At 39.3% G+C, this 13764-nt stretch overlaps 2 protein-coding genes across 2 annotated transcripts; one reads left to right on the top strand and one right to left on the bottom strand.

The window, feature by feature from the left end:
- The first annotated feature begins 4299 nt into the window (after nucleotides 1–4299).
- Nucleotides 4300–7768, top strand: LOC113236503 (40S ribosomal protein S4). The gene is made up of 5 exons (XM_026472609.1): nucleotides 4300–4337; nucleotides 4679–4937; nucleotides 5918–6015; nucleotides 7159–7460; nucleotides 7596–7768. The coding sequence occupies exons 1-5, from the start codon at nucleotides 4335–4337 to the stop codon at nucleotides 7723–7725; spliced, it is 792 nt and encodes a 263-aa protein (XP_026328394.1). The 5' UTR covers nucleotides 4300–4334; the 3' UTR covers nucleotides 7726–7768.
- An 833-nt stretch (nucleotides 7769–8601) lies between these two features.
- Nucleotides 8602–12037, bottom strand: LOC113236967 (zinc finger protein 628). The gene is made up of 3 exons (XM_026473197.1): nucleotides 11933–12037; nucleotides 11598–11871; nucleotides 8602–9134 (listed from the first exon to the last, which is right to left on the bottom strand). The coding sequence occupies exons 1-3, from the start codon at nucleotides 12035–12037 to the stop codon at nucleotides 8602–8604; spliced, it is 912 nt and encodes a 303-aa protein (XP_026328982.1).
- Nucleotides 12038–13764: the final 1727 nt, after the last annotated feature.

Genomic DNA, 13764 nt, shown 5'->3' with positions numbered 1-13764 from the left:
AAGCCAAGGATGGAATTACATTCTTTTTTTACATAAATTACTAGTTTTCTGTTTTATCACAAAGATCACATTGAATAAATTTATCGATTACATTCAACTTCAACTTTTGTATCGATTACATTGAAAATATTTAAAAACATTTGACGTAAGTATTCCTATGACGTTCCTTTTTTTTTTTTTCTTTTTGACGTAAGTATTCCTATGACGTTCCTTTTTTTTTTCTTCTTTCCATAAGGAAAAGGCAAAGGTTTTACACCATACAGCCAAGTCTTGGTACATTATCCTTTTTTGGTACATGAAGTTGAATTATGTTTCTGTAAATATGGCCGCCACAAAGAGGATAGGCAATTTGAGGCGGCGTGCTTGGATTGACTCGGGATTCCTTAGAACGGGCCGATAAGGGTATTTTAGTTCGAGATTCGTATAATTTCGCGTTTTAATCTTCGATTAAGGCACGATAGCACTATCCTATTCCACTTTAAACTAGATTACACAAAATAATTGAAAGTCAAAATAAAAACGACACTTTTCCCCATTGACTTACAATTATATGGACGTCGGGTCCGCGCTAAAAAGTGTCCGCACTTGTAAGGCGCTAAAATCGTATACAGAGCGCGACACTCCGCTTTAGTCTTCATTTGTTCTACTGACAGCGCTATACTGCGATGACATTACAATTTAAATTTCTAATAGGTTGACTTGGGACATTTTTTTCGTGGTTTTTGTATTAGACCCGTCGTCCATTTATTTGTAAGTCAATGCTTTTCCCTCCAAAAGGTCCAGAGCGAAACCCTATGACGTTCCTTAATTAGTGACAGTGACAGTCAACTACAGACAAAAAATGCATGATTTTTATTGAATATTTATGGTAATCCTGTAATACTAAGACAATACATCTACTGTGAGAAATGTTAACTAAACTCTGAGATAATAGTCGAATGTAAAAGATGTAAATAAACAACTGTCACTGTCAAAGTGATGAGTCTCATAGACCATAAACATTTTTTCCACGTTCGTTTATTAACAGGTTTCACTGTATTCTGACTAATAAATTATAATTAAATAATACCCTTTTGGGTTGAAAAATTCACTAAACTGTTTAGAAACATTTTGTGTTATAAACATACTGGTCTTTTTTCTACGGTGAAAGAGTGTCTTTTTTGTTGAAGGACCTGGTTCAGCCTCCATTGTAGTTATGTTCACACGAACGCAAACAAACACAAACGTAACAACAGAGTAAAACCAAAACTTAACAAAAAAAATAACACAAAACGAAAACTAAACAATTAAAAAACAAAAACTCAACAAAACGACGCATACACAGCAAGCAACACATTCTATAACGACGTCAGCCGTCAGAAACCGAACGAAGAAAATCGCGGCGATTCACTGGTGGGGATACAACGCGACGACTTGACCCGTTATCCAACCCTATTGACCAAAAACTGACTTTTCATTTTCAGTTCATTATAATTTAACACTATTTTACTATTGTCCAATTTATTATTCTCAATAAAATATATTTGATTTAATAAATTATTAAATTATTAAAGTAATAGTATTGTAGCAATCAATTATTCACACTTTTACAGTATAAGTATGTATTTGTGTTTATAAATAACAAATCAAAATAAAATATCGAATAAACCCTAAGGACAGGCAAAGATTGTTCATCCCCGAAATATTGCCAATAGGATAAAAATCTATGCACGAGAAACATTTTTTTGAGATTATCTTATTAAATATGGTGTTTTAAATAAATAATATGATTTGATAATATTTTGTTTGTACATGCACACCATTTAAAAAATATAACACATCTATCATTAATTTTCAGCCCTTTTCACTGTTTCACTATTCGTGGAACATTTTTTGTAATGGCATCACCTTTGTTTAAATTTTTTGTCTGTGATTTCATCTCAGTTTAAACAACAAGTGCAACGGGCTTTGGCACGTCTTTGGGTTTGGCGAAACTTTTGCAAGGGCAAGGGCCATTAGTATCTTCCAACTTGACAAAATTGCTGCACTGGACAGTTTATCAATTTACATAATTTCTTGTCAAATATGAGTTTAATACGTCTCATCCAAACATTAGCACGAATAAATTGTAGGTATGTCCCTATAGTCAGATATGCACTAATGTTGAATAGGCACATGTGCTAACAATAATAATAATAGTTTTTTCATCATACTTACACGTAAATAGTGTGATTGCAGGCAGGTTAACTTGACCATAATATCCCAAATAAAATAAAAGCAATACTTCATGAACGCTGTTTTATCGTTACAGAGAAGCGAACGTGCTCTTTAGCTCCGATTATTATATATTTTATCGATAGATTATGTAACGAAGTTTATTCAAATTGATTTCTCTTATAATAAATCTCCTTATAATAAATAATAATGTAATACATTATAAACAATGAAAACAAATTGTAATTGTTTTAATATAAATCATCATAAATCACGCCGTACTGTTAGAAAAAAGAAAAATAACAAGTACATATGCGAGTACATAATTTGTGGTTGTCTATGTGTGTGTCCATGGCACCCGCAACACAGGGTTTCCCTAGTGCTGGGCTATGTTGAGTGTATGCGTTATTATTATTACTTACATACAATACTCATAAATTACAAAAGCAATCGAAATAACCAAATAGCTAACTGTCCTTATCCTACACAAGACATGCGCAAAAGACAGAAAGAGACCCGTTACGTCAATTTCAATTTTCCAACGACAAGCGATTGAAATATTTAGATTTAGAACAAAGAAACTATAGAGTTGATTTAATGTTAATCTTATTTTTAAAATGACTTTTTATTAAATGTTAGTAATAAAAAGCTAACAAAATATTGTTGTATTCGTTTGGAGTTATCAATCAGAAGTCCGAAAATACATTTGCTCGAATTTTTTTAAGCCCAAATGTATTTTTTTAGATTATTTTAGAATTATTACAAAACAAAATAACTTAATTTTTTTTAATAAGCAAACAAAATCCATTGAAAGCATAATAGTTTTGTTGTAAATCGGTTTCCGAGACTATGAAACTTTGAGTTTACGTTTAGTTGAAATCTAGAAATTCGAAACGTCGATACATTTCTTACAGCACGTCAGAACTATCAACAGAGAGACACAGCTATTTTCATATCTATAATATTTGTATGTACCTATATATCTGCACAACTCTTATTACTTGATGTGAATTCGCATAAAATTCAACATAATACTATAAAATTAATTAATATTGACATTAAGACTACTCCATCAGTCTTGTGTTCAAGTAGTTTTCACTAGTTGCTAAATATGGTGCATTTTGTTATTTTCAGTAGAAGCTGAATATGAATAATTTTTGGCCCTTTAAATTGTGGCAAACAAAATTAGGCTATACTGCAATGACTTTACAATTTAAATTGAATGTTTTAGTTTTTTTTATATTTCTATACATATCACTACGTTTGTATAGGTTAACTCCGACTATGCTTGTCATTGGCTCCAACGCTGAATGCGAAAAGCCGGAAAAACTCCACATATTTTTCGCGGTTTTTGGATTAGACCTTGGATTGTATTTATTGTCATCCATTTATTGGTAAGTCAATGGGCAATCTCCTCTGGTAAATTCAAGTAAAACAATACCACTGTTACACTACTCACAAAATTGCAAAAAGAAATCCTCTACATTCAGTCTAGCCAAGGGTGAATTTACATTTTTTATACATATACGTAATTAATCAGTACGTAATACATATCGATACCGTCGCGTAGTCGATAACTGTGCGTCTCTAGTATATTCATGACAATCGATTTATTTTTATAGGCCTATTCTGTGTACGGACATGACATGAATATGTATTTTAACTGTGTTTTGTGGAAATAAGCTAGTGTTGTGATTTTTGTTTGTGTGGGATCATAGTGACACAACTAAATATTGCATTTGAATGCACCTGTTTGCTAGTGGTACACCCCCCCAAAGTGGCAGAAAGTTATGTTCGAGAAGAAATGCTAATAGCCATAGCGCCTCCCGATTTATATGCTGTAAAGTCTAAGGTTTTTGTCAGTATCTTCAACTTTTGATAGATGTCAACTGGCAAATGTGGAAAAATATAGAAAAGATATAAAAAAAACTTTATTTTTCAAAATAGAGATTTTTCCATGACTCAACACTAGTTCCAACAAAGGAAACGTAATATTTTCAAAGGGAAAGAAAAATTTACCATTAAGAATTAAACAATACTTCAAAACTCGTTTTTGAACGTAATATTAAGAAATTTCAATGACAGTGACAGTGACAGCTTGTTTTCTAAGTCTTTCTTTCTGTCAAATTCTAGTGCTCATCATGGTGAGTTTTTACGAAAGGTTATTAATAATCTAAAGAAATCGTCTTGTAAATAAACTTAAATTGTTTATGCGTCGCACATTTATTGTGGGAATGCCCTTTAAAATATTAATCACTTTTTATTTTTGTATCAAGTGTATAGGTCCTTAATTTGTTTTTGGTTATATAGTTTACACATCAAATTTTGTCTAAGTTATAGTGTACTATTAATACAAATTAGGGCTGCTGTGCTGTGTGAATAGGAAGAAATGAGTGCTAGCGGAAGCTATTCCGTAGCACGCTAGCTATAGCATGTAGCGTGCGCTTAAATATCTGGTGATTTTCAAATGTAAGTTTATGTACAGGCTCGCGGCCCAAAGAAGCACTTGAAGCGTCTGAACGCGCCTAAGGCATGGATGCTAGACAAGCTTGGCGGCGTGTATGCGCCGCGACCGAGCACAGGCCCGCACAAGCTGCGCGAGTGTCTGCCGCTGGTGATTTTTTTGCGTAACCGGCTCAAGTACGCGCTCACCGGTAACGAGGTGCTCAAAATCGTGAAGCAGCGCCTAATCAAGGTGGACGGCAAAGTGCGCACCGACCCCACCTACCCTGCTGGTTTTATGGGTGAGCATTGTAACTTATTTATATCAATGGTGCCTAGGCTTGGTGTTAGTAGATTCCGCAGGCACCCAGACATATGAGTGAAAGTAATGTTAGTTTAATTGAGCTATTTAGCTTTACACAGATTTGTAAGGCATATTAAGTTAATGTGATAGTAACAGGTACAATAATAGTAACAGGCATGTGTGGTTCAAACCAACCTAATATTTTTTTAGTGCTTCTTCGAGGTTCTATTTGATATACTTCTAGTCAGGGATATTTAAAATTTTATTAATTACAATACAGTAGTAATCATTATTTCACACTTAGAGGCTGTTACTGATAGGTGGTTGTATAATAGTGTCATGAAAGTTAAACATGTTCAATTAATTAATTGTAAATATTTATACCACTCTAAACAAAATTAAGATCGTTACATCCCACATAAGTTGTTGTAAGTGAAAATACATGTTTTGCTTTTAATTTATATTATATTCTTTTTTTTATGTATATTATAGGTTCTATATTTTAAAAGTAAAGAAATCACTGGCATAAAAAAGGATTATGTTTTAATTGTTTTCTTTAATGCTGTGTGCATTACTCATAGTATCTGCTCCTGCTATACAATGAGTAATGCACTAGAAACTGCCTGGGTGGCAGAATGATCACCATGCTGGTCTGCCACACAGAGGTCAAGGGTTCGATTCCCGGGCCTGGATAAATATTTGTGTGGCCTACATTTCTTTCTCTCATTGGATATAATTTGTCATTGTCAATGTGTGCATTATTTATTTCTTTATTTATGATATTACGAGATAAATGTAGGCCATACAAATATTTCTCAAATATTACTAACCATTTGGCCATAGAGCCAGTTAAATTGTATTGTGCCTACTCAATACTTAAAGTTAATGTTGGTAATTCCAGCCATCAATTAAATAAAAATGTGCTAATAATTACTGAAACTATTATTTGTAAGTTTGTTATGTTTTTATTTCTTTCAGATGTTGTGTCGATTGAGAAAACAAATGAGTTGTTTCGGCTGATCTATGATGTAAAGGGACGCTTCACTATTCATCGCATCACACCTGAGGAGGCCAAGGTACTTTTTAAATACTTAACTTTTAAATTTATTGTTCAACTTTCCTCATTTTGCTCACGGTCAACTATGAAGCGTGGAACACTCCATTCTCATGTCATTGACATATCACCTATTCGCAAGAAGCACTTCTGCCTATGTAATCTGTAAGGCAAAGGAATGGGCTATGCTACTGTGTGTCACAAAAAGTTTAATTTAAGGCCATCGAGTATATAACCAGAAATAGAAATGAAATGTCATTTAATTTGTTTGAAAATTATTCTGCCTTATCATTACTGTGACATTTGCGCTCCGATTGGCTACCCCATTTCGAAACAATTGACAGGTGTCGTCAATTGTTTCACTTCAAATCAACCAGTTAACTTGAGCTTTGCTACAATGGACGAAAATTGCAAAATGACATATTTATTATTAAATAACCGATGAAATGTGATTCCATTTGTTTTGTAATTAGATGTTTTGTATTTTTCCCACACCACCAAATAGAACAGCACGGCATTGTCAGAGATATTATCTTTATTACAATAAATACAGAATATATATAATACATACATACACACAGGTCAGTAGTTGGCCTGCCTATATGTCAGTGCAAACGAGAGTTGATCTTTATATGAGCTATATCGCTAATGTGTTACCAGGGATATATGACCCTTATTTCGTCTCTATTTCTGGTTATATACTCAATGTTTAAGGCTATGGAAAATCAATAGGCATTTTTGTGCATGTGGATACCTCATCACCTCATGTTAGAATAAGGACTAGAATAATTTGCTGTTAACTATTTTTTGAATTGTAATACTTATCATAATAATTGTATGACTTGTAAGCGCTTTGGCTACTTAGCTGTTAGTTTGCAATGTATGAATAAATAAATAAATAAATCAGTCACATCATTGTTTAACATCAAGCGCGATTGTGGCCAAGCCCTTGTCTATCATATATGAATAAAAGTATTAATGTAGCAACTACTACTCTGCTACTACTAACCAGAAAAGACTAATTTTGGTCTATTTAAGTGATGTTTACCATAATCTAGAGATGGGAGTTAGGCAAGACCCGGGACGCAATTAATCGTTCTGTTTTTTCGGTCTATGTAAGTAAATGTGTGGAAGCAGAGTTTTAACACAAGAGTATGTGTTGCAGTACAAGCTGTGTAAGGTGCGACGCGTGGCCACAGGTCCCAAGAATGTGCCGTTCTTAGTCACACACGACGGGCGCACGCTGAGATACCCCGACCCGTTGATCAAGGTGAATGATTCGGTGCAAGTGGACATTGCATCAGGCAAGATCATGGACTTCATCAAGTTCGAGTCGGGTAACCTGTGCATGATCACGGGCGGGAGAAATTTAGGGCGCGTGGGCGTTATCGTCTCGCGCGAACGACATCCTGGATCCTTTGACATCGTCCACGTCAAGGACTCCACCGGACACACCTTCGCTACCAGGTGAGTTCGTTTCAATGTCCTAATTTATTGGCCTTAGGCTTACTTAGTTTGGTTTGGCTTTGGATGAAATAAAGCACACCAAACCGGGCACGGGTCTAGTGTAAGCTGGGCGGTCAAGCAGTGTCGTGTGTGCAGGCTGAACAACGTGTTCATCATCGGCAAGGGCACGAAGGCGTACATCTCGCTGCCGCGCGGCAAGGGCGTGCGCCTGACCATCGCCGAGGAGCGCGACAAGCGCATCGCCGCCAAGGTGGCCGCGCAGTGACCCCAGTAGCGTAAGACTAAGTAATAAAACAAAAAAACTGCAACAGTCGTTTTATTTTGTACTACATAATCGATAATCTCTAAGGTGCTTTTTATTAAACAAAAGAATTAATCATTGTATCACATAAATTTACGCCTATGTACATTTACACCTAGACCTAGTTAACCCCTTCAAATTAGACGCTTGTAGAAACGCTTCAGAGGCGCGACTGTGGCGCAACAGGAATGTTTAGTTCACTAATTGCGTCGAATATATAACCAGAAATAGAGACAAAATAAGGGCCTTCCGTCCTTGACAACTCCTCAGGTAAATGGGCCTTATATCACTTTTAAATATCAACTCTCGTTTGTGCTGAAATCACAAATTTAGAAAACAACTAGTACAGCGCCAGCGACTGACCTGTGTGTACGTTTCCGTATATTCCAAAAATATTCTGTGTTGTAATAGAGAACAATGGGGGCTATTCCATTGGGTGGTGTGAGAAAAACGGCAAAACATCTAATTACAAAACAAACTGTACCACGTTTAATCAGTAATTAAATATGTAATTTTTCAATTTTCGTCCATTATTGCTACGCTCAAGTTAAACTGGTCTATTGAAATGAAACAATTGACGACACCCGTCAATTGTCTCGAATTCGAGCTGGCTAATCGGAGCGCAGTTGTCTCAGTAATGATTTGGCATAATAGTTTTCAAACAAACTAAATGACATTTCGTCTTCATTTCTGGCTATATACTCGATGACTAATTGTACCGCTGCGCTTCTAAATGTATGAAAATTTGTAGTGGCGCGGCTGCAGCGCTTCTAAGAGCGTCTAAACTGAAAGGCGCCCTTGCAGTAGTCCGTGCGCGAGGGCCCAAAGTCCCCGTTGCGGTCAGGGGCCAGGGGGCGGCGGGGAGGGCGCGGGGTGCTTGGGGCGGCGGGGGCGCCGCGCGCACCTGTGCGGGGAGCGGGAGGGGGCGGCCGAGGGCGCGGAGGCGTGCAGGCGCACGTGCTTGTTGAGGTTGCTGGGGTCGCCGAAACGGCGCGCGCAGTGGCGGCAGCGCAGCGGCTTGTAGCCCGTGTGCGTGCGGATGTGGATCTTGAGCCCGTAGCGTCGCGAGTACACCTTGCCGCAGTACAGGCACAGGTGACCCGCGGGCACGCGGCCCCACGCCGTGGCCAGCGCCTCCAGATCGGCGGGCGAGACGCCTGGCGGGGGCGGCGGTGCCGCCGGGGCCGTGGCTGACCGGGGCGCGGCGGCGGGCGGGGGGTTGGCGGCGAGTAGCACGCGGCGCCAAAAGGCGTGTGGGCAGTACGGCTCGCAGCCGAGCAGCAGGTGCACCTTCAGCGGGTGCGGCTGGTCGAAGCGCGCCTGGCACAAGTGGCAAGCGTAGCTAACTCCGCCCGTCGATGAGTTTGCGCTTACTGGAACAAATGAGGATTCGTGAAGCCCGTTGAGCTGTCGTCGGGCCGCCTATGGGCTTATTCAGAGAGGTCTTGGCGTCTTCCCTTTCACAGTGCTGCACCGGCTACGAGCGGGTAGATCGTAGACGCTAGACCAAGCACTGAAAGGTACGGGCGAACTTAGCCAATAGATTTGCGCGCGTGCAACCGCGCCCTCACCCGCTTCGACACAGCGTTGGGGCGCGCGGCCACTGAACGCAACGAGCGACTACGTACATTTGATTTAGGCGCACCCGCACGCGCACCCGCCGCCACTCTGAATAAGACCTATTATGCGCTTCGAATACCTACACGTAACGAAAAGGTTGGACAACGTATTGACGAAAACGAACATGTGTGTATCAGGTGAGCACGGTTTTGGCTCGTGGTTCAACTCTGCATAGTACCTATTACACCTTTAATTTCCCATAACAATTTTTTCAAATTTCCAGCTGTGTACGTTTAAGCAAGTTTTTTTTAAGTATGGCATAATATTAAGGAAATGAGTATTTAGTAAACAATTTAGATCCCATACAACAATACATTACAAAAATTCACGTGCCCGTGACGCTACCGCGGCCGCCTCTGTGTGACCTGAGCTTAAGTGACACGCTTGGCCTTGTGCACAGATGTGCGTTATGAGTGAAACGAGCGAAATTCAAATATTTTAGGAAATTCAATAAAATTGTATCAAGTGTCACTTTTGGCCTTGTGCACAGATCAGCGTTATGTGTGAAACGAGCGAAATTCAAATATTTTAGGAATTTCAATGAAATTGTATCATTCCGGACCCATCAAGTCCACTCATGAAATCCACACTTCATGACCTGGTCATGAACTTGCCTGGCTGTTTCCGCGGAGCTGAAAAGAAAGGTAACAGCGCCTATAGTTTTAAATAGTTTTTCAAATATATAATTGTAAATGTTTGCTATTAGTTTCTTAACAGGCATTTTTTGTACGTAACGTGTGCCGACGCTTCTTTCGGCTTTAGCGTTCCATAAAGTAAAGTTGTTTTCACACAGCTTTGGTCTTTTATTCAATATGTTAGGCTCATTATGTTCCTGAAACAGTCAGGCTCATGGTAAATGACAACCGTTTATATTGCAATTTTGGACAATATTGACAATATTAGAATTTTTTTAACCATTCATTCTCCCTAAAACAATGTCAAAGGTGATCAAGCAGGTCCCTGAAATGTTCTCATTATTCAAATTTGGAATAATTCCAGCCTGTGATGACCCGAATGATTTAGGAAGAGACACAAACAATAGTGACTCCGTTTATTCAAGTGATAAAAAGCCATGTTATCGGAGGCATGGGGAAAAATATTCCCGGTCTTCCCACCTATCGGAGGACAGAGAAAAACTTGTCTCCATAGGTTTAGAAAATAATTTAAAATCTTATTTTGCTTTTGAGTCGTTTCCAAAAACGCTTTCGAAAGCACAGGCCTCTCTTTGCTACCCAAAACTTGAAGTGGCGAAAACTTGAAGTCTATTGAAAACTGTTTCAAGCGTACCCACTAGAGCTTTAAATTGCAAAATCTGAGGGCCACTACCACTGCGCCCATCACCTTGAGACATGACTTGACAAGTCCTATGTGCCTGTAATTTCACCAGAGTATCCTTACCCTTCAAAACCGGAACACAGCAATGACATTACTGCTTGGCGGCAGAAATAGGTAAGGTGGCAGCACTACCCTGAACTCTTTCACAAGGAGCTCACCTGCTGCTAATACAATGATATATATGTATATTATATTGTTTTGTCAATATACATTAATACACAGGGTGGAAAAAATTCATGGGACATAAAGGGGAAGTACATTAAATGCTTAAGATAGTTAATTTTAGGTACTTCAAGAAAACATTTTTCTTAATATGGATAACTGCATTTACATATTTTTCTAAAAGTTTGCGTGGGCAAGTTTATTAATTGCATTTTTAGTTTGTTCGGTTCGCGGCTCAGGCGAGATTAAAAAAATCTGTGAATACAGTTATTCATATTAAAAAAAAATCAAAGAATATTAAGTAAAATTAGCTACCTTAAGCATTTAAGGTAGGTACTTCTCCTTCATGTACCATTGATTTTTTCCACACTGTATATTTTTTTATTGGATAAGGTACAGCAACAGATTACAGATCAGAACATATATTAACAAAACTATTCTACATTAATGAATATAAACCTGCAATCCAATTATAGCTATACACAACACTTTAGTAAAAACAGTGGACGTTTAATACCTAGGAGAAATTATTGAAATATGCTTAACTAATAAAAAAAGACAATAAAAAAAACATGGAGCTTACGTAAAGAAATTAGTGTGGTGGAGTCGAAAGTAGGAGTCTTCTAAAACTGTTATGTTGTCTTTTTCGCTTAAAAGGGTCGTCTTTCCGAGTAGGTTTGGTATCGGAAACGGTAAAAAAGAACGAAGCGGGTACCAACCTAAAACATTGGTCAAGGTAAGAAAGGGCATCGCCAGCCGCGCTAGCAGTTCGTCGTCCGGCCACAGCAGCAATTCGTCGTGCGGCGCGAGGTCGGCGGCGGCGCGCAGCTGCAGCCAGGCGCCGGCGGAGGCCGCGGCGCTGGTCCCCGGCGCCAGCGCCAGCGCCGCCGAGCGCGCCTGGTGGTTGGGCGCCAGGCGCGCGCGCACGGCCACGGCGGCCAGCGAGTCGGCGCCCGCCGCGGCCAGGCGGCCCTCGCTGGGCTCCACGTACACCTGCGACGGACGGGCGTGAGGCGGGGCCGGCGCCCGGCGCCGCACGCCGGCGGCTACTCACGCGGCGGTCGTCGAAGCAGCGCAGCGCGTCGAGCACGGCGGCGGCGGCGAAGGGCCGCGACGTGCAGCCGCGCGGGATCCCGCGCCGCGCCACGGCTCGCGCCATGCGGAACTCGTTCGTCGCGGGCGCGCGCTCGTGGGCCGTCGGCGGAGGGATGCACCGGCGTAGTGCGCGCCGCGGCGCCCGCGCTCCGTATATAGCTCGACGGGGGTCGGGAGGACGGAGGGCGGCGCCTGCGCGACCCTCCGCGACGCTGTCTCCGATTGGTCATCTTCGCTGACTGTAGGCCTGTGGCACCTCGAGGAAATGTTTCAAGTCACCTATGCTTTCCTATGCACCCGCTAGAAGTCCGATGAGGCGGCGCAATTACATATACTCGTAAAAGGTATTATTAAAAATTTGACAAGTCCAGTAAATTAGTAGAGTAAATGAAATGGTCTTATAGTGTATAATTTTATTTATGTATCAATAAAGGTAGTAATTTATTATTATAACAATTGTCTAATAATGTCTAACTACAAGTCTACGTAATATACAAAAATCAAGCGCAGAGAGCGTGTCGAGCGTTAATCGATAACCGTTCATAGCCGCAAGTTTCAACTCGCAATTCCTGGAGAAGGCCAGGCTCGCCGGAACGCTCGGCGACGCCGACGCTGCGGGCGTCTCACAAGGTACATTTGTAAAGATCAGTAGAAATAACAAATATTATAGTAAACATCTACTGTTCAGCAGGATTGCTGGACGTTCTCGGCTGTCCCAGAGCAAAACCTAGTAAGGGATAATTTTTGGAAATAATTTATCGACGGAATACTACTCCCAGAGTAATTAATTACTCACCAAACCGCAGACAGTCACTACAAAATCCCTCAAATTACCAGAGATTTAGAAACCTTAAAATCTAGTAAGGCACATTTAGTTTGCTTCGTGACCCGTCAAAAACCTAGGAAGTCACTTGGACCAATTAAAAACATAGCAACTATTCGAGACTTGTTAGATTGAAAAAAGTTAAAGCGTCAACTGGGAATTTAAATTGACAAATGGTGAAATGACGCTAGTGTTCCTGCGGCTCGACTCGCGCAATAGAACCGATCCAGTACGGAAAAAAAATTGAACTCAAGCTGAGGTAGTATCGACTCGTAAAGTAAAAATTTCTATTCGTAAATAAAAATTCTTTTATTTTTCTTAATGTGAAAAACTGTATTCACAGATAAGTTGAAAAGATTGCCTGAGGTGGGAATCGAATTAACTAAAAATTCTAAAATAAATAATACTCACTATTTTATCGTACTAATCCAAAGGATCAATGATAAGGATAAAATCTCTCCAATAATCATTGGGTCTTAGGATTAGAGATTACCATGAAATCGAATTTTGATATTAGTATGTCATTTCGATCCTTCTCCGGCACAAGGTTCAATATGACGTGTTTTACTTGTTAAAAAATAAACAGTAATAACTCTTAACTCGCGGAAGTTAATTGGCCATCCAGAAGAACCGAAATAGGTCCGTCTCGGATCCGCGACTTCCGAAATATGCTATGTCTCCCTTCATGCCCTATTGATTTTTTCCATCCTGTATATTAGCGGATGATAAACTTTACTGATACTGAAAATCTTAGTCGTTTTAATATTTTAATTAGTCAAACAAAATCAAATTTTATTATAAAATTTTATTGTGCAATAACTAAACCAAATAGTTACCTAACAAATGCAAATACTTTGTATTGATTCTGGTTGCTACAGTAACTTTACGTATGTAAATAAATACTTAAAGTTAATAAGGGGTTTATATTATATTATATTATATTATATTATATTATATTATATTATATT

This window comes from Hyposmocoma kahamanoa, unplaced genomic scaffold (assembly GCF_003589595.1).
Source record: "Hyposmocoma kahamanoa isolate Upper Pololo Valley unplaced genomic scaffold, ASM358959v1 92, whole genome shotgun sequence".
Classification (NCBI taxonomy): Eukaryota; Metazoa; Arthropoda; class Insecta; order Lepidoptera; family Cosmopterigidae; genus Hyposmocoma; species Hyposmocoma kahamanoa.
Note: the sequence above shows the minus strand (reverse complement) of the source record. Positions and strands in the feature narration are given on the sequence as shown.